The sequence below is a fragment of the Coturnix japonica genome, chromosome 1 (genome assembly GCF_001577835.2).
Source record: "Coturnix japonica isolate 7356 chromosome 1, Coturnix japonica 2.1, whole genome shotgun sequence".
In the NCBI taxonomy this organism is placed as follows: Eukaryota; Metazoa; Chordata; class Aves; order Galliformes; family Phasianidae; genus Coturnix; species Coturnix japonica.
Window position 1 is genome coordinate 83,000,704 of NC_029516.1, and position 19,817 is coordinate 83,020,520.

At 40.3% G+C, this 19,817-nt stretch overlaps 1 protein-coding gene across 2 annotated transcripts; it reads right to left on the reverse strand.

Annotated features, from left to right (window-relative positions):
* Window positions 1–80: 80 nt before the first annotated feature.
* PDZK1 (PDZ domain containing 1) lies at window positions 81–9,033 on the reverse strand. 2 transcript variants are annotated; one of them, XM_015879797.2, is made up of 9 exons: window positions 8,854–9,033; window positions 6,327–6,538; window positions 5,758–6,019; window positions 5,089–5,225; window positions 3,624–3,819; window positions 3,205–3,401; window positions 2,541–2,744; window positions 1,620–1,919; window positions 81–949 (listed from the first exon to the last, which is right to left on the reverse strand). In XM_015879797.2, exons 2-9 carry the CDS (start codon window positions 6,534–6,536, stop codon window positions 872–874), a joined length of 1,584 nt encoding a protein of 527 aa, XP_015735283.1. In that variant the 5' UTR covers window positions 6,537–6,538; window positions 8,854–9,033; the 3' UTR covers window positions 81–871. The 2 variants fall into 2 exon arrangements, with proteins under 2 accessions (XP_015735283.1, XP_015735293.1); XM_015879807.2 differs by having other exon boundaries at window positions 2,550–2,744; window positions 8,854–9,025.
* Window positions 9,034–19,817: the final 10,784 nt, after the last annotated feature.

Here is a 19,817-nt window from a genome sequence, read left to right on the forward strand (position 1 = left end):
GTTTGCTACAAGGTTGTTCTGGAACATAAATCATAGGTGGTAAGGCTAGGACCTGGGGGAAAAAGAAATAACCACTGAAAACAATTTAATTCTGTATTGTCTTTGGTGTACAGGAAGGAGACAAAGCATACAATAGCAATATTGTATAGCCATTTATATCACATCTAAGACAATGTAGTGTTGACTTGGAATTAGACAAACCTGCATGATTGAATTACACTTCTAAACACTATGATCCACAGATGTAGGCAGAGGAGAGAAAACAGTGCTTAAAGGCTTTAGGTTTCGAGTTATGAATTATGAAGTTAACTTAATGTTTGAAAGAAATTTCTGCAGTGTAAGTAGAAGAAAGGAGTGTATTGCACAGAGTATATTAGTTTATGACATATCATAGTAATTGCACTGCCATAAATACAGCACAGATCATCACCTCCAGGATTGTTTTAATGGGTTTGTATTAGGAGAACTGCCTCTCCTGGGAGATGGTGAGAAATCAGTTGGTCTTTATTAAATGCTTACCCTTAAAAGGCTCAAATACATAGGAATTTATGAACTGTTTCCTCCCTTTGTTGCAATATACTTAACTATGTACCTCTAATTATTGAAGCCTTTATAGTAGTAAGTGGCTTACTCCCCACTTTACAAGGCAGAAAGCCTTGTACAGTGAATGAAGTACAATTGCAGTGTGTTAAGTAACTGCAGGATACCCTGAAGTGCTTATTTCAGGCAGCTGCATTTCAGCGTGACATCACAGTCCCTTACAGGTTTGATAGTCATGGGAATAGTCAAGTCCTGGAGTCGCAGTGCAAAGTGTGATTGAAGAAAGAGAATTTGGAAGGTTTCTTTTTTGTTCTCGGCATGGATGGTCTTCTCAGAACCTTGTGTCGTCGCTGCTGTCACTGTCTGCTCCTGCTGAGGCAGCTGATTGTGAAGAGGAAGATGAGCTTGCCTGCAGAGGAGTAACAAATACAATCTGGTTATTTTCAGTGTGTAAACATGCTAGTCTGCAGTGTTATGAAGGACTCATGCTTTAATCTGCCCTAATGATATACTTGTTTGGATGGCATAATGAGCCAGTAAATGTGACTTTTGTCACTGAAGTGCTTTCTCGTTAGCTACATTTTAGAGAGAAATTTGTTTAATAGAAGTTTCCTATTGTTTAATTCCCATATCTGGTGAACTTGCACACAAAAGCGGTGCTAATCTTCTGACACGACTTTTGAAAAAGCCTGGCAGCTGGATATTTGCAAATAGGGTCATGAAAAATAGGAAGGCAAGTTATTCTTTTTTGTTTATTTAAGGACTATTTCTTTGTGCTTAAAGGACAGTATTGCCTCATTGGGGATTGCAGTGTGTAGATTGCCTTGCTCCTGAAAGTCTCTGGTGTGTTCTTTCAGTAATTTGATTGTGCATTAAAGATATTCACCTGCGTTATGCCTGGGGAAAAAAAGAGTTATTTACAGTAATCACATCACAGCTTCCTTATTGATAACTTGGACTGACTTGTAAAAATTGAAGATCCTAAAGATCCTAGCTCAGTTACATGCTGCAGTTACAGGAAGTTCTTTTGTTATCTCCTCAGTGATCCCTCGGCATTTGTTTAATACAGTAATACTTACCCTTTCTCTTGGTTCAGGTGAGGTTCTCTCTGACTCTGCTATTGAGGTTTCTGTATAAGCAGGAGGTTCAGAAGTGTCATGGGATGGATCTGCCATAGAGTCTGTGATGGGAATGTTCTGGTCCTGGAAGTATTTGTAAGCATCTTTACTGCACACCAGTAGCGTTACTTTATCACCACTCTCTTTGATTCTTGCCACGACATTGTCATAGGGCTCATTCATCACGTTCACCCCATTCACTTCCACCAAAACATCATTATTTTCTACCCCGGCTATATCAGCTGGTCCGTGTTTTTGTACCTGCAAAGTCAAGTTCAAATGATGATATTAGCATAACGTTGAAAAGATGGATTAGCAACTGATGGTTCATTAGCTTGCCAAAATAAGCATGGTAGGGAGATTTTGGGGGCAGAATTGAACTGGGAGAGATAATAGGCCTGGATGGTGTAACTTAAATTTAACTTGACTACACTGATGTATTCTTTAGTGATGTGTGAAACCCCTCCCTTCAAGAAAACAAAAGGCACAGATGTAATTTGAGATAACAGAAGATTCACTCTTGCCAGCTGTGAAATTCTGAGAAGGGGAAGGGAAAGTTCTCTTAACATTTCCAGGGTACTCTATAGTTCAAAAATCTCTTCTTAAAATACTATTTTTTTTTACATTATAAATAAAACATGAGACAAAATTTGGATTTCCTTTCCTTTTAGATATCTAGTAGAATAAGAGGAATGTGGTTTTCTGCTGTTTAATATTGGTCCTACAATATCAGTCTGACTACTTCTGACAATTATAACTTATCTAAAACAGCTGGAGAAGAGATTTGTCTTTTCCTGTGCTTTTCCTTAAGTGCATTTACAGGTTGGAAGGGGGAAGGCTGCCCAACGTACTAGTCAAGCTTTTCATTGTTGATTATCTTACATTTAGTACCTCGTTAATGAATAGTCCAGGTTTGTTCTTGACCATGTTTAAACTGAAGCCAAATCCACTCGGCCCTTTTACCATCTTGCAGACTCTTGGCTTATGGTTCACTTTCTGCTCAGTGTGCAGCTCCACTCTTTCCTCTGTTTTTGCTGGAGCTGGGTCTTGCACTTTGTAGTAATATGAAAAGGGGGAAATTTGAGCCTGAAAGAACAATGACAGAGAAAACTTTAATATAAAACCTGTTGTGAAATCTGTAGGTTTCTTGCTAATTATGTTGTGCTTGAAACCTAATGGTTGAGATACAAGTTGCAATGAGCTACTGTGCTACTAATGTCTGGTTAAGTGGAAAGCTACAATGTTCATCCACGTTGTATTGCTCATAAAAGATTACACAACAATTTAATTCTGATGTTGCTGTCCTATTCCAGCTTTTCTTATGGCGTGTTCAAATTTAGAATGGTTCCAGCAGTGCTTCTGAAAACATGGGAGAGGCCAAAGATGTGGATCTTTAGTGACTTGGTACACAGTTGCTGAAATCTGGATGTCTTAGGCCTTTGCTGCAAGATGAACAAGTCTCTGTCAGAGCAGATTGATTCATTGCTGCTTCTGTTCCTTTTAATGATAATTTATGAGTCCTTACTAGTAGCTTGTGTTTACTTACCATTTTATACATGGCATCAGTCTCCTTATCCACTACCAACAGTGTGGTTTTTTCCTTAGACTGCTTAATCTTTCCCACTACACTTTCATGATCCAGTGCATCCACTCGCTCACCATTGACAGCTACCAAGATATCATCATCTTTGAGACCTGCCTTGGCTGCTGGGCTCTTGGGATCAACATCTTTGATTACATGATCTAAGATCAAAAGGGGAAAAAAAAAGATGGCTGTGAAGGACTGTTTGGTAAGTGTAATGGTATTTTGTGTGGTAAAAGCTATTGCTGAAATCATGCTTGAGGTTGAGACAGTTTCTTTAATACAGGCTTTTTAAGTAGCCAGACAAGGAGAATGAGGCCTGCAAACCGTACAGAAATAATGTATCGCAAATGTCATGGCCCGTGTGTTAGCTTGGTTCTTACCACCAGTGGTTTGTTCCATCCGTAGAAAAAAGCCATAACCATTTTTTCCTTTCTGAAGCTCAATAAGTCTTGGCTTATGAGGAAGGAGTTTTAGGTTGGCATTCTCTTTGCTCAGCACCATCTTCTGGCTTGTATAATAGCGGTCTGTTTCTTCATTTGAAAGTAGAAGCATAATGTGATTTCCAGACTTCTTTACCTGCATTAGTACACGTGCAGTCACAGATATGATCCCTTCAAAAACAACTGTAGCTACATCAGTAACTGGCTTACTAATACACTAGTAGTGGAATACTGCTGCTGCATCAGCTGGAAGGTCTGGGTGAGGCTACTATAGGGTTTTTTTCCTTTTTTCTTAGTAATTTGGACCATATCAAGATCTCAGACACGCAAAATCTTGCATGTGTATGAGGAAACATCCTGTATTTCATACTGTTTTCCAGGTCTCTGAATAACTAGCTGTAGAATTGACCTAACAGCCATAGGGTTGGCATGGAGTGGCAGTAAAATCCATTAAGCCTCAGTAGATAGTGCCTGACTCTCATCTAAACCTGAAACTCTATAGGACAGACATGTCATGCCATCCATATCACTATTTTGGCATCAACAAGCAGATAACTTTGCCCTAGTGTTACATTTCTGTCACACTCCTGTCCCGCTTCAGTGTCCTTGTATGACTGGCTCTGAAGAGTTTTGGTCTGTTCAACCTCTCCTTTTAATTCTATCTGTCTCAAACTGCTTTCTAGTTCAGTGGGTGCCCCCTTCACTCATTTGAATGAATGTGACTGTAGTTGATGGTTTGTAGCCCCAAAAAACACAGGTGTTGCACAGCTCCATAGTTAGTAGTGCACACTCAGTTGTGTTGCTAGAATGCCAGAGCATGACCAGCCCTCTGAAATCTCTTCAGCTCTATCTTTGTTTTAGCAGTGCCATCAGTGGAGAACTGGAAGTCTCATTAGCAATTTTCTTTGCAGCTGAGGCCTGGCAGCAAAATTATTTGTAGTGTAGTTTTCATTAATCTTGGGCTTCTTAGTAGAATAAAGGAACTGCTGTCTAAAATCATGCATTTACCCTGTTCCATGCTGCCTGCATCATCAGAGAGTTACTCCTCTTCCTGCCCTAAAAGCCACTTTTAATTATTTGCCCTCTTACTAATGGGAGAATTTCCAGGGTTTCTAAGAACAGAGCATGTTTTATTTAATACGGTTTCTGGCACTCGTGTAATTCTCATATTTAGAATTCTTTGGCCTGTTTTGACAGCAGCGTTCATTCAGAGTCAGTTCAAGAGGCTGTACAACAACAAAGCCAAAGCAGAGGGGTACTCTGCTGTGTTAGTAATGTATAAACAGAAGCTTCCAAGATTTGCTGTGAAGCATTTGAACTAGGCAGACCTGCCTCCTCAGTAAGCCTGACAAGTTGCTGTGAAAATGGGCCAGAACAGAAGATGAATCAGTATGGAAACAAATACCTTTTCCACCACCTCCTCATGTGTGTCGTTTTCCACGTTTTTTCCATTGATTTCAATCAGGCGATCTTTATTTTGGACACCCGCCTTTGCAGCTGCTCCTTGTGATGCCAGATCTACTATGAACAACCCCTTGTGACCTGAAATAGATTACAGCTCATTACATGGAGTAATTCATCGAAACATGCTTGCATTTGATGGCTAAGAAGATTCAGCTCTGATGTCCTTAGACGTCCTTAAGTCTCTGCTTATGTGTCTATTGTAGTGGCACTACCACTTCAGTGTCTCTTATTTCTCTTATTCTGCTCAGGAAATAGCACTTCTATAGGAAAGGGAGATGGGTTTTCTCTTTACTGCAACTCAAACAGTCTTATTTCTCTTCCAGGAGTGCCAAAGGGGCTGATGAAGATGGCTGAAAGGGACTTTTTTTTGGACATTTTAAGAGAGGAGCTGTTTTCAGTGCTGTTTTACACACTTCCTGTGTCTGAAAGACATTTGATCTTTGGTTATACTGCATTCTGAAGTATCCTGTTCGTAGTTGATGATTTCCTGAAGGTTTGCCTATTCTGATCTTGTTGTTTCTTACTTCCCCTCTGTTAGCAAGAGCATTTTGTGTACCCTCCCCTCCCCTGGCTGTCATATGCATACCATTTGTCCTCCCTAGGCTCTCACCTTCTGTGGTTTTTAGGGAGAAGCCATACCCCTTCTCCTCCTTTACTAAGTAGCAGAGTCGTGGTTGTGGAACGGCAGTGATTGCTCCATTAGCCATGGGCAGTGTGGACTGCTTCTCCTCCTTTTTCTCCTTCTTTCCTTTTGACACCTTTTGACCCAACTCTTCCAGATTCGCTCCCTCCTTTTCTGCCTTTTTATAAGATGCTTCATCCAGAACAAGAAATACAACAGAATTTCCACTGTTCTTCACAATCTCCACCACCTGTAATGGACAAGGTGAAATCAAAGGTGAATTGCTCAAGCAGAGTGATTGACCTAAAAGCTTTCTCCAGGAAGGATTAAACTCTCTATTGGTTTTGTTGTCACATCCTTCTGCTGATGCACTATGGAGGCACCTCAAAAACATTTCCTACCCATGATGGATAATAAATGATGCAGAGAGGTATCCAGAGCTGTTGACTCAGCTCTCGGACTTTTCCACCATAGAAATGGAAGAGAAAGCTTCCAATAGTGACAGCGGGTCTGGATCATGGGAGGTGATGTAGCCTCCAGACTAAACAGATTTGTACCTTTGCATGTTCCTCCTTGTCTACAAACACACCATTAACCCTGAGGACTCTGTCTCCATCCTTCAAGCCAGCCTTTTCAGCAGGGCTGTTCTTTTCCACATTCCGGATGAGATGTCCTGCTGTGTCTTTCTCCACACGCAGGAAAAATCCATAGCTCTTCTTGCTTTTCTTGGTCACTTTGCACTCTCGTGGCTGGAGAACAGAAGTCATCTCTACGAAACAGGATGGAAAAACTAATTGTGAGTTTAAAAAAAAAAAAAAAAAGCAAGCTGAGACAGTTTGCTTCAGAATCCTTAAGGTTTGGGTTCCTGGGAAATCCAGCTGTGCAAAGGGAGATTAAATGAATCCTTTTTACCTGCTAACTCCAAGATGAATGGACTGGCTCTGTGACAGGCATAGAACGATGAACGATGTACTCTTTAACTATTGCAATACCTTTGAGAGGGTCTCTTGTACAGTAAGTGTGGATGACTTGTTGACATATGGACTGAATAAGCAGATTCTGTAGGTGGGCAGAAGATTGGCTGAGCCATTAGGTTCAGAGGGTTTTTATTGGTGGCACTTAATCCAGCTGTTGGCTGCTTTTTATTGACAATGTTTAGGGTTGGTACTGGTACTGATAGATACTGTTTAACATTTTTATTTATGACATGGTCAGTGCAGCAGAATATATCCTCAACAAACGTGATGGATAATATTAAACAGAGGGGAGCAGTCAATAGGATGGTGGTTAGGGATGCTATTTAGAGAGACCTCAACAGGCTGGAGAGAGGAGCTGTCAGAAATATCGAAACATTTAACAGAGAAAAGTGGAAAAAAATCTATATCTAAACCATGCATAACGACAGCACAGGCTGGCTGGTCAGTTTGTGCACTTACGTGTTGTCCTGCAAAACTTCACATCAGTTGGTGTAGCTTTGCAGTGAAGATCAACTGGATAGTGGGCTATATCTGAATGTATCTAGCAAGTCAATGAAGGGATTGTTCCCTGCTGTTTGGCACTTGTAAGGCTATGCGTGACTGCTGTTTTGAGCTCTCTGTGTCACTGACATACTGAAACTAATCCACTGGGGTGGGTTAGGTTTTGGAGCGCAACTTGTTTGAAGAGGGTTTGAGAGAGCTGAGTTTGTTCAGTCTTGGGAAAAGAAAGTAAATGAAAGTTCTTATTTGCATTTTCAAGTGCCTAATCGGATGGTGTAGAAAACACAGATCCTTATTATTCTTGGATGTTAATACTGATGAGAGGCAACAGATACTGGTCGCAGTGAGGGGAAGTCTAATTAGAGAGAGGTAAGGTCAGCTTTTTAATCTCTGGTGCTTTCAGATACTTGAACAAGAACCTAGAGTGGCTGTGGAATCTCCATCCTTGGAGGTGCTTACCTGGATGAGACCCTGATAAACTTGGTCTAAGTTGGCTTGGTTTAGCATGAGCTATTGGACCAGATGAGCTCCAGAAGTTCCTTCCAAGCTAAAATATTCTATATTTTTATGATACAATGAAATTGTCTCGTGTAGCTCATTATCAGTAAGAGAGACATTATGTTCAGAAAGTAAGCAGTAGTTATGATCAAGGAGCAATTCCAAAGTTCGCTATCTTGTTGTCTTAGGAACTCCTGCCAAAGATCCACTATGACATAAGAAATAAGATAAATGATGGCAACTTTCTCCATCCAGGTAATTACCACACTTGATGTGTGTCTTACTGGATTGATTGTTTTTTTTTCTCGCTCCTGTTAGAAGTTTGTGAAAAGCCCAAAGATCTGTTGCAGAGGTTGGCCATTAGTCTCAGCCTAATAAATACTAAAAAATTTCATCTGCCTGCATGAACTCTTTACAGTTCTTTCTTTTTTCTGTTTCTGTATATCACTCACGTAACTTATGTGTGTGAAAACTGACCTTTTCTTTTACTTGTTTTTAGAAGTAGCCAGTGGTCAAATCTCTCCACGTTCTTGATAGCAGCCTACTGCTGAAGTACATCTGGCTACTCATGAAAATATAGAGTATTTGTTATGGAAGCTAAAACTGTGTTGTTAAGGTTAGTTAGTCAGCTTATAGAAAAGTATGGGTGAGGAGTGGGGAGTTGGCAGGGATGTCACTGAAGCTGGAGAAGATGGAACATTTCAGCATGTATGGATAGGCAGGCTGTGGGTTCTGAGTTTCTTATTCCCGTTGGTGAGGTACTTAGTGGTTTTTGGAGTCTAAGTATAGTGGCATCAAGAATAACTTCACATAGGGATGTCCTGCACTATTGTTTAGACATTGTACTGATCTCAACTAGAACTCGGAGCAGCTTTTCTCGACAAACACTGGGAAATTTGGTTAACTCCTGATGTTTACAGAAAACCAGCAGTAAACAAAGCTGAAGGAACAGTAAGCTTTTACAGGACAGATTATCTCTTCATATGTAGAAATGGAGGGAAGACCATAGTGGGCTGCAAACAACTTTTCACTTCATGAAAACTTTATATGCAAGATTATCAGACTCCTAAAACACAGTTTTATATAGCAAAAAAAAGGAATAACTTACCTGTATATCTGTGTGAAGCAGCCTTTGCAGGAATCCTCTCTTGCTGTCCCTCCTGTAGCTGTACCTATAGGTAGGACTGGACTTTGATTGGGCAAAGGTTGATTTAAAAGATGATTTATTTAACCAAGTTTCACTGAATATGCTCGATGCCTTGATAAGCTGCCTTGTCCTTGCCTGCAGAAGTGCAGATCACATGTATTCCTCATCAGCTTTGAATTCTGTTCTACTGATAATTATACTCAAAAAAACTCAGTCAAGAAGGTGATCTTTGCTCTGTGCAAGAACCTTCTTCAGCTATAAGTAGTGTCCTAAAGGAATGTGTTTGGATTGTCATGTGCTGACGATGACTAGTTAGTGTTTGATTGCAGATCGAGAGGTTCCCAATTCAAACCCGTGCACTCCATGTAGGGTGCCAAACATAGGGTTGTGATGGGTTAATCTTGGCCAGCAGTTAGATGCCCACCTATCTATTCTCTCATTCCCCTCCTCAGCTGGATGGCTTGTGGAAGTGTGAGGAATCTGAAATAATGACAGTAATTGGGAGAGATGCAATGTGCCAAGTGGTTGTGATTGAGGGGTAGACCTGATGATTGAGAACATCCCACAGGCCACCTGCAGATGTGAAACATGCATTGCAATCAATGAAAGGACACAAAGTCCCTACAGTGCATGTAGGGAAGTTGTTGAGAAAGACAGTTTCTTTTTGGAAAGGGATGACCCACTTGCAGAATTGTCTTTGCTCAAAGATCAAAGTGTAATTGGTGGTCAGTGTGGAAGGATGAGCAAATTTGTTATGTACCTCAAAGAGATCTATACGTTGCACAATTTGACTTGTACAATACAGGAAGTAATACAGCAGAAACCACCTGAACTAAAAGGGAGTGAGTTTCACATGGAAGTATGTGAATACAATGACCCACCTCAAGCTGGTGTTGGTGCCCAGTGATCCAACATTCTGCTCCCCCTGTCCTGAGTGATGGCCTTGATGAATGGGACAAAAGTCCAGCGGGTATTTAGATGCATTAGATAACATGGAACCTAAGAATGGCGCAAATGATATGGAATAAGGGGATAAGGTTATACTGAGTCTGCCTGGGACAGAGCTAACTTTCCTCGTGGCAGCCTGTGCAGTGCTGTTGTTTGCATTTGTGTCTGAAACAAATCACACCAGGGATTTGGCTGTCATTGAACAGTGTGCGAACTACCAAGACTGTCTCTCCATCCCTCTTCTCCTGCCCCCAGGTGAGTAGAGTGGATGTGAACAAGATGTTGGGGAAGAACAGACCAGAGACAGCTGACCCAGACAGACTGAAGGGATATTCTGTGCCATTTGGCATCATGCTCAGCATTAAGTCATGCAGAAAGGAGGAGGAATGGGGTGACACCTTTGATTGTGGTGTTTGTCTTCCAAAACAACTGTTAAGCTTTTTGCCTCCCAGTAAGTAGCCTGCTGATGTAAGGTAGTGAATGAATTAATCCCTCTTTTCATGTTCTATACATGTACAATATTTTCTGTACACTAAACTGTCACTGTCTCAGCTCCAAAGTCTTGCCTTCTGTTTTCTCCACCTTCCTACAGGGAAGAGACAGGATGGTTGTTTGGCTGCAGAGTGAGGTCAAACCCACTGAACACGTCTACTAGACATAAGCATCTGCTGACTGAACTGATGGCATTTCTGAATTGGGGAAAGCCTCTGAATTGGAGATCTTGGTATGCCAAGATACTTAGTGAAATGATAGCATGAAGTTCTTGCTACAAAGTCTCTTTCAGTTCCGGAAAGCTTTAAAGAGACTGATCCCCTTCATTAGCTTGCTGTGGAATTGGATTATTAGAAATAATACCTGTGTTTTTTCATGGCTGTCTGTTCCAACTGTTTAATTCAAAGGGAAGGTAATAAAAATAAGCATAACCTATATGAGCTATAATGGAACAGGCATCAGTGTTATAAAAGCCTTAATGTAATCCACTTAGTCTAAGTGGATTTGCAAGCCTGTTGTGACTATGTTTTTCTTTCTATAACAATCTAGAAAGCTGCACAAGTGAGCCCCAGTGTTGTAAGCACCAGACAAATGTGGTCAGACCCTGCCTAGGGTGGTGTGCAGTCTGTCAGAAGTGAGACAAAGATTGGGTGAGGAGGAACAAGGAGAAGGGAAATCCCAGCAGCTCACAGTTTGCAGCTCACAGCACAAGCAGCATAGGGAACCCACACAAAGATTTGGGTCAGCATACAAAGAAAGAGTGCAGCATTTGTAACAGGTGGTATTTTTTGATGTCAGTGCTGTTGCGATAACTGCCTGAGGTCATTTTGGATTGAGATAAGATTTTGATGGCAAGGTGCAAGGAGGGTGTATCTCTGTGTGTGCTAAGGACCACACAGCTAAATAGAGTGAAGGTTCACATCTGAGGTTTGAGTTGCTTGGAAGGTGTGCTACCGTGTCCAGTGCTAGCAAGTCCTGGACTTCCTGTCTTTCCACCAGTGAAATGAAAGTCATTAAAAAGAGGAACAGAATAAATGTGGCTTGCAATATTGGCTTGAGGCCATCTTCTTAGGCCTCTTCTTTAAGCCTCTTGAGGCTTTTGGAAGTGCATTCTCAAGCATATTGTATGAATACTCTACAAAAATTAGTCCTAGCCTCTTCCCTACAAAGAAAACCCCCAAAGCAAAAACTTATGACTTTATAGTACTCCCAGCAGGCCAACTGGAAAAATGGCACTGTCCCTATTGGTACGATTGGTTTTGGTATCATCATAAGTTGCCTTATTTTGATTCTCTAGTGGCTGTCAGAGGATTTGATTTGAGAGCACAGCAATTACAGAAAGTATCCTGCATCCACAATATCCTTATCCATACATTCTTTGTAACAGACTAAAGAGCTGCCTGACTTGAAGAGTGAATGTGTCCTCTGCTGGCAAATGGGCAATGGTGACAGTAAAGATTACATGGTAGTTTTCCTACTTAGCATCTGAAATGAGAGCTGTGCTGCATATGTTCCAGTAGCCTGAAAGAAGGGGTACATCTGGCATGTTCCAGGGTCTTATAGTGAAGTCAGACCATGGAAGAGAGAAAGCCAACTCTGGTGGAGTGGTGTTGTTCCAGAGCATAAGAGGGCTGCTCCAAAAGTAACGCCTCCAGTGTTACTATGTTGGCCCACATTGTCAGAGGCAGATGTTGATAGAATGACAATCTGAACCTTTACACTAATATTCCATTACATTTTGTTCCTGCGTGACAGATGGCAGCAGAGGGGCAGTCTGACTGTCTAATAATTGGTGCCATGATCACGGCTGTATGTAATTGCTGTGAATGTGTAGGAGTTTTCTATAGATTTATGTTTGAGTTGGAAAAAATAATAATTATAAAAATGTGTCTAGTCTCTGGTCCACTTAAATCGTTTTTGTAAGTCTTTAATTACTATTTTAGAATTGGCTGACACCAATACTCTATTAGGGGATGATGAAGAAAGAGCATTCATGACCATTTCATTGGATGAGAGGAGTAGAAATTAGAGCTAGTAATGAACGACAACTTGGTGAAATACATCTTTGAAGTTTATAATACAAGCATTAAGTTACAGAACTTTGACTAAAAAATAATGTTTTTTACAACAATATGGTTCATATGTTTTGTTCTGAAAATGATTGTTATCTAATGACATACATCGCTGCCAGCATTGTTCTGTTGGCCGAATGTTTATGTGGATATTTTGCTGTGAAAATATTTCCTCTCTCTTATCCTGATAATGCTGACTACACCAGTCAGAGGTCAACCCTCCTTCTGGGTACATGTGATTCCCTTTAAAATCCATCTAATGACATAGTTTTGAATAATGGTTGTTTACTTGTATTGCTTGCTGTGTACCTGCTAAACTCAATCTCGCTCATCTCTGCGAATGGCTGTTCTTCTCTTGGTTCTAAAGACAGAAACTAGTTAATACAAATTTAATTTCCAAATGTAGCATGTTGGGAGAATAAAGGCTCTTATATCTTCTATTTGTGAAATTGCCCCCTGCTCCCTGAAGAATATTTTACCTTTGTGGCTGATGTCCAAGAAAATGAGATGCTAGGTGTAAGCCATCACAACCCAATATATTAAGAAGAGGTATTGTTGCTTCTAGTTTATGTTAATGTGCAAGGCTGTGAACTGCGATGGTGGAAGGCTGTGCTATTTCACACAGAGGTATGGAACCTGAAGTTTTTTCCTGTGTAAGACAGCAGTGGCCACTTCAGCTAAGTCTTTCTTTCCACAGATAAGTCTGACAGAACCTGTGAATCAAAGCCTTGTAATGTTCTATGGCCTCCTTCACAGAGTAATACAAAGATGTTTTATATTTGCTCTCATATCTAAGCTATTCAGAATCAGTTCAGCCCTTGTTCCTTTGTTCCTTGCTTTTACAGTGACGTTCTTCCACTCTGGTTGGGCAGGCGTTATATAAAACATCATGTGACTTGATAATGGGAATATTTTGTTCACTGAAGTCCTCTGTAATCATGAGGCAAAGTCCATTTGATCCACCAAATGAATATTCATTAGTCATCACACACATAGCAATGTGGTAATTAAATCCTTCTTTTCTAGTGACCACATGCCACATTCTAATGACCTGATAAAGGAAGAAGAGTCGGGGGAAAAAAGGAGAAGCAAACAGGAATGACATTGCTATCGTGTGGTTTTGGGAGAGGAAGGGGAGAATAAGCTTCCCAATGTTTGAGCTTCTCTCTTCCCAAACAGATAAATCAATGGCTGTGTGCAGCTTCTTTTGCTGCTTTGTCAGTCTGAAATCAATGTTTAAACACAGAAATTTGTGTTAAAGCAAGAATCCAGTGCTCTTAAAAATGGGGAATTGTGTGTGTTGAGTAGACTTTTTGGTGGAGGTATGCATCCACAGTACATGGGTGTGCGTGTGTGTATTTACATGCATGCACAGAAATCATGCCATCTGCAGGACTGTTCAGATAAGAGCAACTGAAGTTGATTCAATTAATGCTGTTCAAAGGACGATGCCTTCAGCAATCTCTTCTTCCCTGTCACATTCTTAGTATGTGGGAAGGATTTTCTTTCTAGCTCTATATGTTATGTTGGGCATTTTTCTTTTTTTTTGCCAAGCCATTCCTCAGGTCTGATTTTAATAGCTACATTATTCGCCAAGACATTATTTCTTGTGTAGTTCTACCAATCTAGTCCAGCTTTTTTCAATTCAGCACATGCGTCTTTCTGTTTCCTGGCGTAGGTACCCTGATAAAACTGTGGTGTTTTTTCCCCCCTTCCCCTCTGATCTAAAGAACATAAATTATTTAGATCTTGGTTGCATGTATGTTTGTCACTCTCTAGAGATGGATTTCTGATGTTGGTGGTAGCTTGTATTCATTTGAAATTTATAAATAATAAGTTTATCTACTTGACTGTTTTCTACAAGGTGCATGAAGAAGACATGCTTATGTAACCACGCAGAAACATCAGCAAGTATAAATTTTCACAGAAGTTAGGAGAATCACTTTAACTCTTTTCTGCATGCAAGGATCTAACTTTTGCTTCAGCTTTCCTGCTCAGGGTATCCACCCTTGCTTCCAGAAGGATTTAACCTGGAGTAGCATTTGCTGCCGCATCTTTGCTATCTGTGATCATAATGTGATGTCTGAATGGTGGTGAATGGAGTTGAATCTAACTGGTGACTGGCCATGAGTAGTGCTTCCCAGGGGTCAATAAAGGGATCTGTCCTGTTCAGTATCTTTACTGATGACTTGGATAAGGGCATTGACTGCATCCTCAGTAAGTTTGCAGATGACACCTCATTTTTCTTTATAACTACCTGAAGGGAGGTTGTGGTGAGGTGGGGGTTGGCCTCTTCTGTGTAACTAGTGATAGGACTAGAGGGAATGGCCTCAAGTTGTACCAGGGAGATTCAGACTGGACGTCAAGAAAAACTTCTCCGAATGAGTGGTGAGGCAGTGGAATGGGCTGCTGAAGGAGGTGGTGAAGTCACCATCCCTGGAGGTGTTCAAGAAATGTTTTGTTGTTGTACTGAGGGATGTGGTTTAATCAGAAATATCAGTGGTAGGTGGACAGTTGGACTGGGTGGTCTTTTCCAATTATGATGATTTTATGAATGCAAAGAAAAATAAAACTTCCTGTAGAAGATTTTATCTTCTTAGTCAATTTATGTTTGCTTTTGTGCTAGGACGGTTTAATACCTTCTGATCTGGTGCGGCTTATGTAGAATCATAGAATCATTAAAATTGGAAAAGACCACTAAGATCACCCAGTCCAACTGTCAGTCCATCCCCACCATGTGTCTACTACGTCCCTCAGTGCCACATCTGCATGATTCTTAAAAACATCCAGGGATGGTGACTCCACTGCCTCCATGGGCACCTTGTTCCAGTGCCTCACCACTCTTTCTGGGAAGAAATGTTTCCTAAAATCCAACCTGAGCCACCCTTGGCACAACTTGAGTTAATTCCCACTTGTACTATTGCTGTTACCTGGGAGAAGAGGTCAACCCCCACCTCACTACAGGCAGTTGTAGAGAGATATGAGATCTCCTCTGAGCCTTCTCTTCTCCAAGCCATGCAGTTCCCTCAGCTGCTCCACGCGAGACTTTTGCTCCAGATTCCTCACAGCTTTATTGTGCTTCTCTGAACATGTTCCAAGATCTCAATGTTGTTCTTTCTAGTGAGGGTCCCAAAACTGAATATGGTACTCAAGGTGCTTATGGAAATATTAATAGAAACATAAAGGTGGAGAAAGTCTGCTATTTATTAGTACTTGTCACTTTTCAGCTCTAGAAGGCTTGTTATGGTATTGCAGAAAGGAATCAGCAATTACTGTGCCAGACACTGCAGAAAGGCAGAATGCAGCCCTTTCCCTCATTAACTTTTGAAAACACAGTAAGCTTTGTGAGGAACATAAGTCTAGATGAGATTTGAACCCAACATTACTTTCATTTGAGGAAAAAAATATTGTAGCATGAAAATTATTTTATATGGCATAAAAGCTAATAGAGTTGATTGTGAGGTAATATTTATTTGCTTAACATCCCCTCCAGTCAAGGAACAGATACTACCAGAAATCTTTGCCTAAATGTTAAGAACAGAATACATTTCCTCAAAAGACATACCTACATGGAAATAATGTTAACTTGCTTGTAAGAATGGTCGCTCACTGGTTTGGGGGACAGCAGAGCTTATGTCCTTGATTTCTTTTTAGACTTTTTAGGAAATAGTCACCTGCATCTCAACTAATTGTCTGTCCTGAAGATCATTTTGTGTGGCTTGACAGTATCTGAGCCCACATGAATGTCTGATTGTGAAATATTGAGCTGGGCTGTGAGTTGGAGCAAGTGGGGCCTTCTCAAGAGCTGAAGGTTGAAAAAGAAAAGTTTATATCCTTAAAAAAAGCTGAAATAATCTCTCTTCTTTGGCAGGGTATCCATAGAAGGAAGAGTTTAAATATTTATGTCAGTGGGGAAGCCAGAAAATACCTGAACAATAGTCTTATATGTGGCTGGAAGCTCCACATTATTTGACACATGGCTAGATCCCAAGAAGTTAAGCAAAAGGAGCTTAAATTCTATTCTCTTGTGCTTTTGTTTTACCATTTATTTGGGGTGTGTGCTTATGTTGTTCTAGTCTCTTGCCTTTCAGTTGCCTGTGCACAAGGGAGTCCTAGCCAAGTTCTGTAATGATTTCCAAAGCTAAATAGCAACTTGTCACTCTCTGAATCAGATTCTATTGTGTTAATGGTCAGATTTAAAACTACTGCTATGTGATTTCACTGTCGTACTTTCTTTTAAGACCACTGTGTCATTTTGAAGGGGATGCTGGAATAAGAACCTTCCATAATTGTGTTTAGTGACAGAGAGGTGTAAGGAAAAAGGATGCTTAAATCATGTAGACTTGAACAAATATAAAAGAGGTGCTATTCATTAACCATGTGCTTCTGGAGCTGTTTCGCTGTGTTGGGAGTTAAAGCTGAAGGATGTTGTCATTGTTTTAGAGTCTCCTAGGGCAATACTTAGAGAAATTCCTCCTTGTGTTAACTTTGTGAGAGGTTATAATCTGTTCTATTAGTTTGGATTATGATCCATTGGCTATGCTGGCCTGTTGATTCACTGTAATACTGTCAAGCTCTGTATTTAATCAGCTTAAGTAATTGTGGAATGTTATTTCTAAAGGTTTCCTGCTTTTATGTTATTTAATTGACATTCTTTCTATTATTTTGGTTTGAGAAAAGGAAAAAAGGAAGGTGCATCTTTTCAGTACGTGGATTTATTCTCTTTACAGTTACAGAATACTTGCATCCTGAGGTACAAAACTTACAAGCTATTTGTGTTCTCATCAAAATTAGTTCTGTACTGCTTCACAGCATGAAGCCTTAGGCTTTAAATGAGTATATAACTGTTTTTTGTTGTTCTAGATGTAAGCAAGTAGTAATGACAGCCATTTGTCATTTATACAAGCCAGTGAGTTAAGGTACATAATGATGAAATGGATAAATAAAAACTGATCCAGCAAACAAGGGCTTAAACTGAGGTAAAGGATGAGGATGGAAAGGTGCCTTTTGGTACTGACTGGTTTGTAAGCCAGCAGATCCAAAACTGAGTCCTGCTGTGTCATCCAGGTGAAGACGGGCATCTAGAACAGGTTACAAGCAGGGCCCTTAGAAATCCAGAGGGACTGATATACAGCTGTGCTGTGCTTGTTCCCAATGCAATTCTGACCCAAAGAAGTAAAAGACAGATTGCGTGAGGAACATTCTTTCCCCCCATGTTATCTACAGAGCTGAAAGATAAAGCTTTTGGGGTTTGTTTCTAGAAAAACAAAAGAAAAAAGAAAAAAATTTGAAATGCTCTGTTGGAATCTGTTTTAAATACAGAATGTAGTGTTACCCAGTTACAGACCAGTCTGCTTAATCTGACCTGCATATCTTTCATGTATGTTTCTTCCCTTGTGACTGTATTGTTCCCTTTTTGTAACAGATGATTTAAGTCAACCCTACCTTTTCTTTTGCTATTTAAACATTATTTGCACATCACTAGGAGAAATCCTAGAATCTACTTTATTTGAATATTTTTTTGATGTAGATATGTATGTATATATGAAGGCACCAGTCTGAAGAAGCCTTGGGATGTGTTCTTTTTAGGGCATATGCTTCTTTGGTGTTGCCTTTTAATTTATTTTTCTTTTCAACAAAATAGAGTGAAAATAAAATTTAGTAGCTAAAATCTACCTCTGATTTTTACTTTTGGTTTAAGATAAACATGCACAAGACTTGAAAGCTTTTTTTTTCCCTCTTTCCTTAGGAGGTTTGTAAAGTAGGAAATACATACGATGTATCAGGACACTGGAGAACAAGCTCTTTCATCTTGCATCTAAGTCTTTTCCAGCTCTGATATATGCTTGCCATGCAAACTTATAATGAGAAATTGTTAGCTGTTGTAGTGAATCTGACAGATTTACTAACCCTGAGACATCTGAGGAGATTTCGCTTACCCTGAAACAAATGCGCATCTATTCAGGTGTATTCAGCAAGTAGATTTTCTGTTTGTCTCTAAAGCAGTGAAGGGAACAACTGAACTTGTAGTTTTTCCCTTGGCTCTAAATCTGTTTCTGAAAGTTTTAAGTGTCCAAAGATTATGAGGTCATCTAAGATAGGAAAGGCTACTGAAATTGAATTTGGCTTGATAAGGCCAATAAAATTTCATGATGCTGGGTAGCTGATGCATAACTGAGGGCCTGACAGCAAAATTTGTATGAGGAGCCTTTTTGAAAGGAAAGATAAGAACCTGTGACGAACAGATTTTATAGTTAGGATAACACAGACAATGAAGAGACAGTCCACTTTTTGCAGATATAGCCTGAGTGGGAATTTCTCTGCAGTGTAGCAAATGTAGATAAATACTTGTTTGTCATTTTCACTACCACAATTTTTCTGCCCTTCACTACAAATGGGAAGATCAGAGCATAAACAAAAGAACTGATTTAAGTAACAGAGGTACGCAGATTACAAGTACTGGATTATATGGAACAAACTAAGTCCTGTCGTGGCTTTCTTCCATGATTTGGTCTAGTAGTGGTAGTAAACAGTGAGTATGGGGGTAAGGGGAGGGATGGAAATAATGAAATAACAATGAACATCTTGATTTTGATTACTTCTACTCAGAGTGCAAATACGGTAATGTATTAGTAACAAGAATTTCAGTGTGTTCCCAGGCTGTTTGCTGGGTCTTGGCTCTTTATCTAAAAAAAAATGGATGCGGGTGTTCTCTTGAGGGGAAGGTATAAATACAAATAGCTTTTGCACATCCATGCAGCTCTTGGATAACTCCAGGGATGGTGACTGCACCACCTCCAGAAGCAGCCTGTGCCACTGCACTGCCACTCTGTATGAGGGGATATCTGTCAAAAAATACCTGGGAGAAGGTGAGATCCTGTCTGAACAATCAGTCTTCCCAAATGGAGGCCTACCGATACAAAGAAACCGAACAATACAGTGAGGTTGGGTTTGGAAGAGAGATGGAACACTTTTACCTATTCCAAAGAGCAGACCCCACTGCAAAAGTCATGTTTCTTCTGCTGCTGAAAACTCAGAAATTCAACTGGTCAGACAGTGGTCAGTGCAGGGCCCAAAGGAGTGATATTTCTTTGGGGCGGATGAAACTGGTAAGCTTAGAATATCTATGGGCTTTCTTGCAGAGGGAGTTGGGAGGTCACATGGCTGTCTCTTATGAGAAATCTTCCATGATAAAAACTGTGTTGCTGAGGCTGTGCCTTCCTCTCCTCCAAGGGTTCGAGACTAAAAGTGATTGCTGCCGCACTCGTGACATGTGGAATAAGTTTCATGCTCCACTGTCTCTCGTTCTGTGCATGCTGTATGTGAGACTGATGTGAAATATGTTTGGGGTTGTTTCCGATCGGCTGTGGATTTCTCTGAACTAATGTGAATAGTTTCCCACGTGATTTCTGC

Coding starts and splice junctions, on each gene's coding strand:
- PDZK1 (XM_015879797.2), bottom strand. CDS start 6,536: ATGACTTCTGTTCTCCAGCCACGAGAGTGCAAAGTGACCAAGAAAAGC. Junction 6,020..6,326: donor ACAAGGAGGAACATGCAAAG/GTACAAATCTGT, acceptor TGTCCATTACAG/GTGGTGGAGATTGTGAAGAA. Junction 5,226..5,757: donor CTCCCTAAAAACCACAGAAG/GTGAGAGCCTAG, acceptor AATCTATTTCAG/GTCACAAGGGGTTGTTCATA.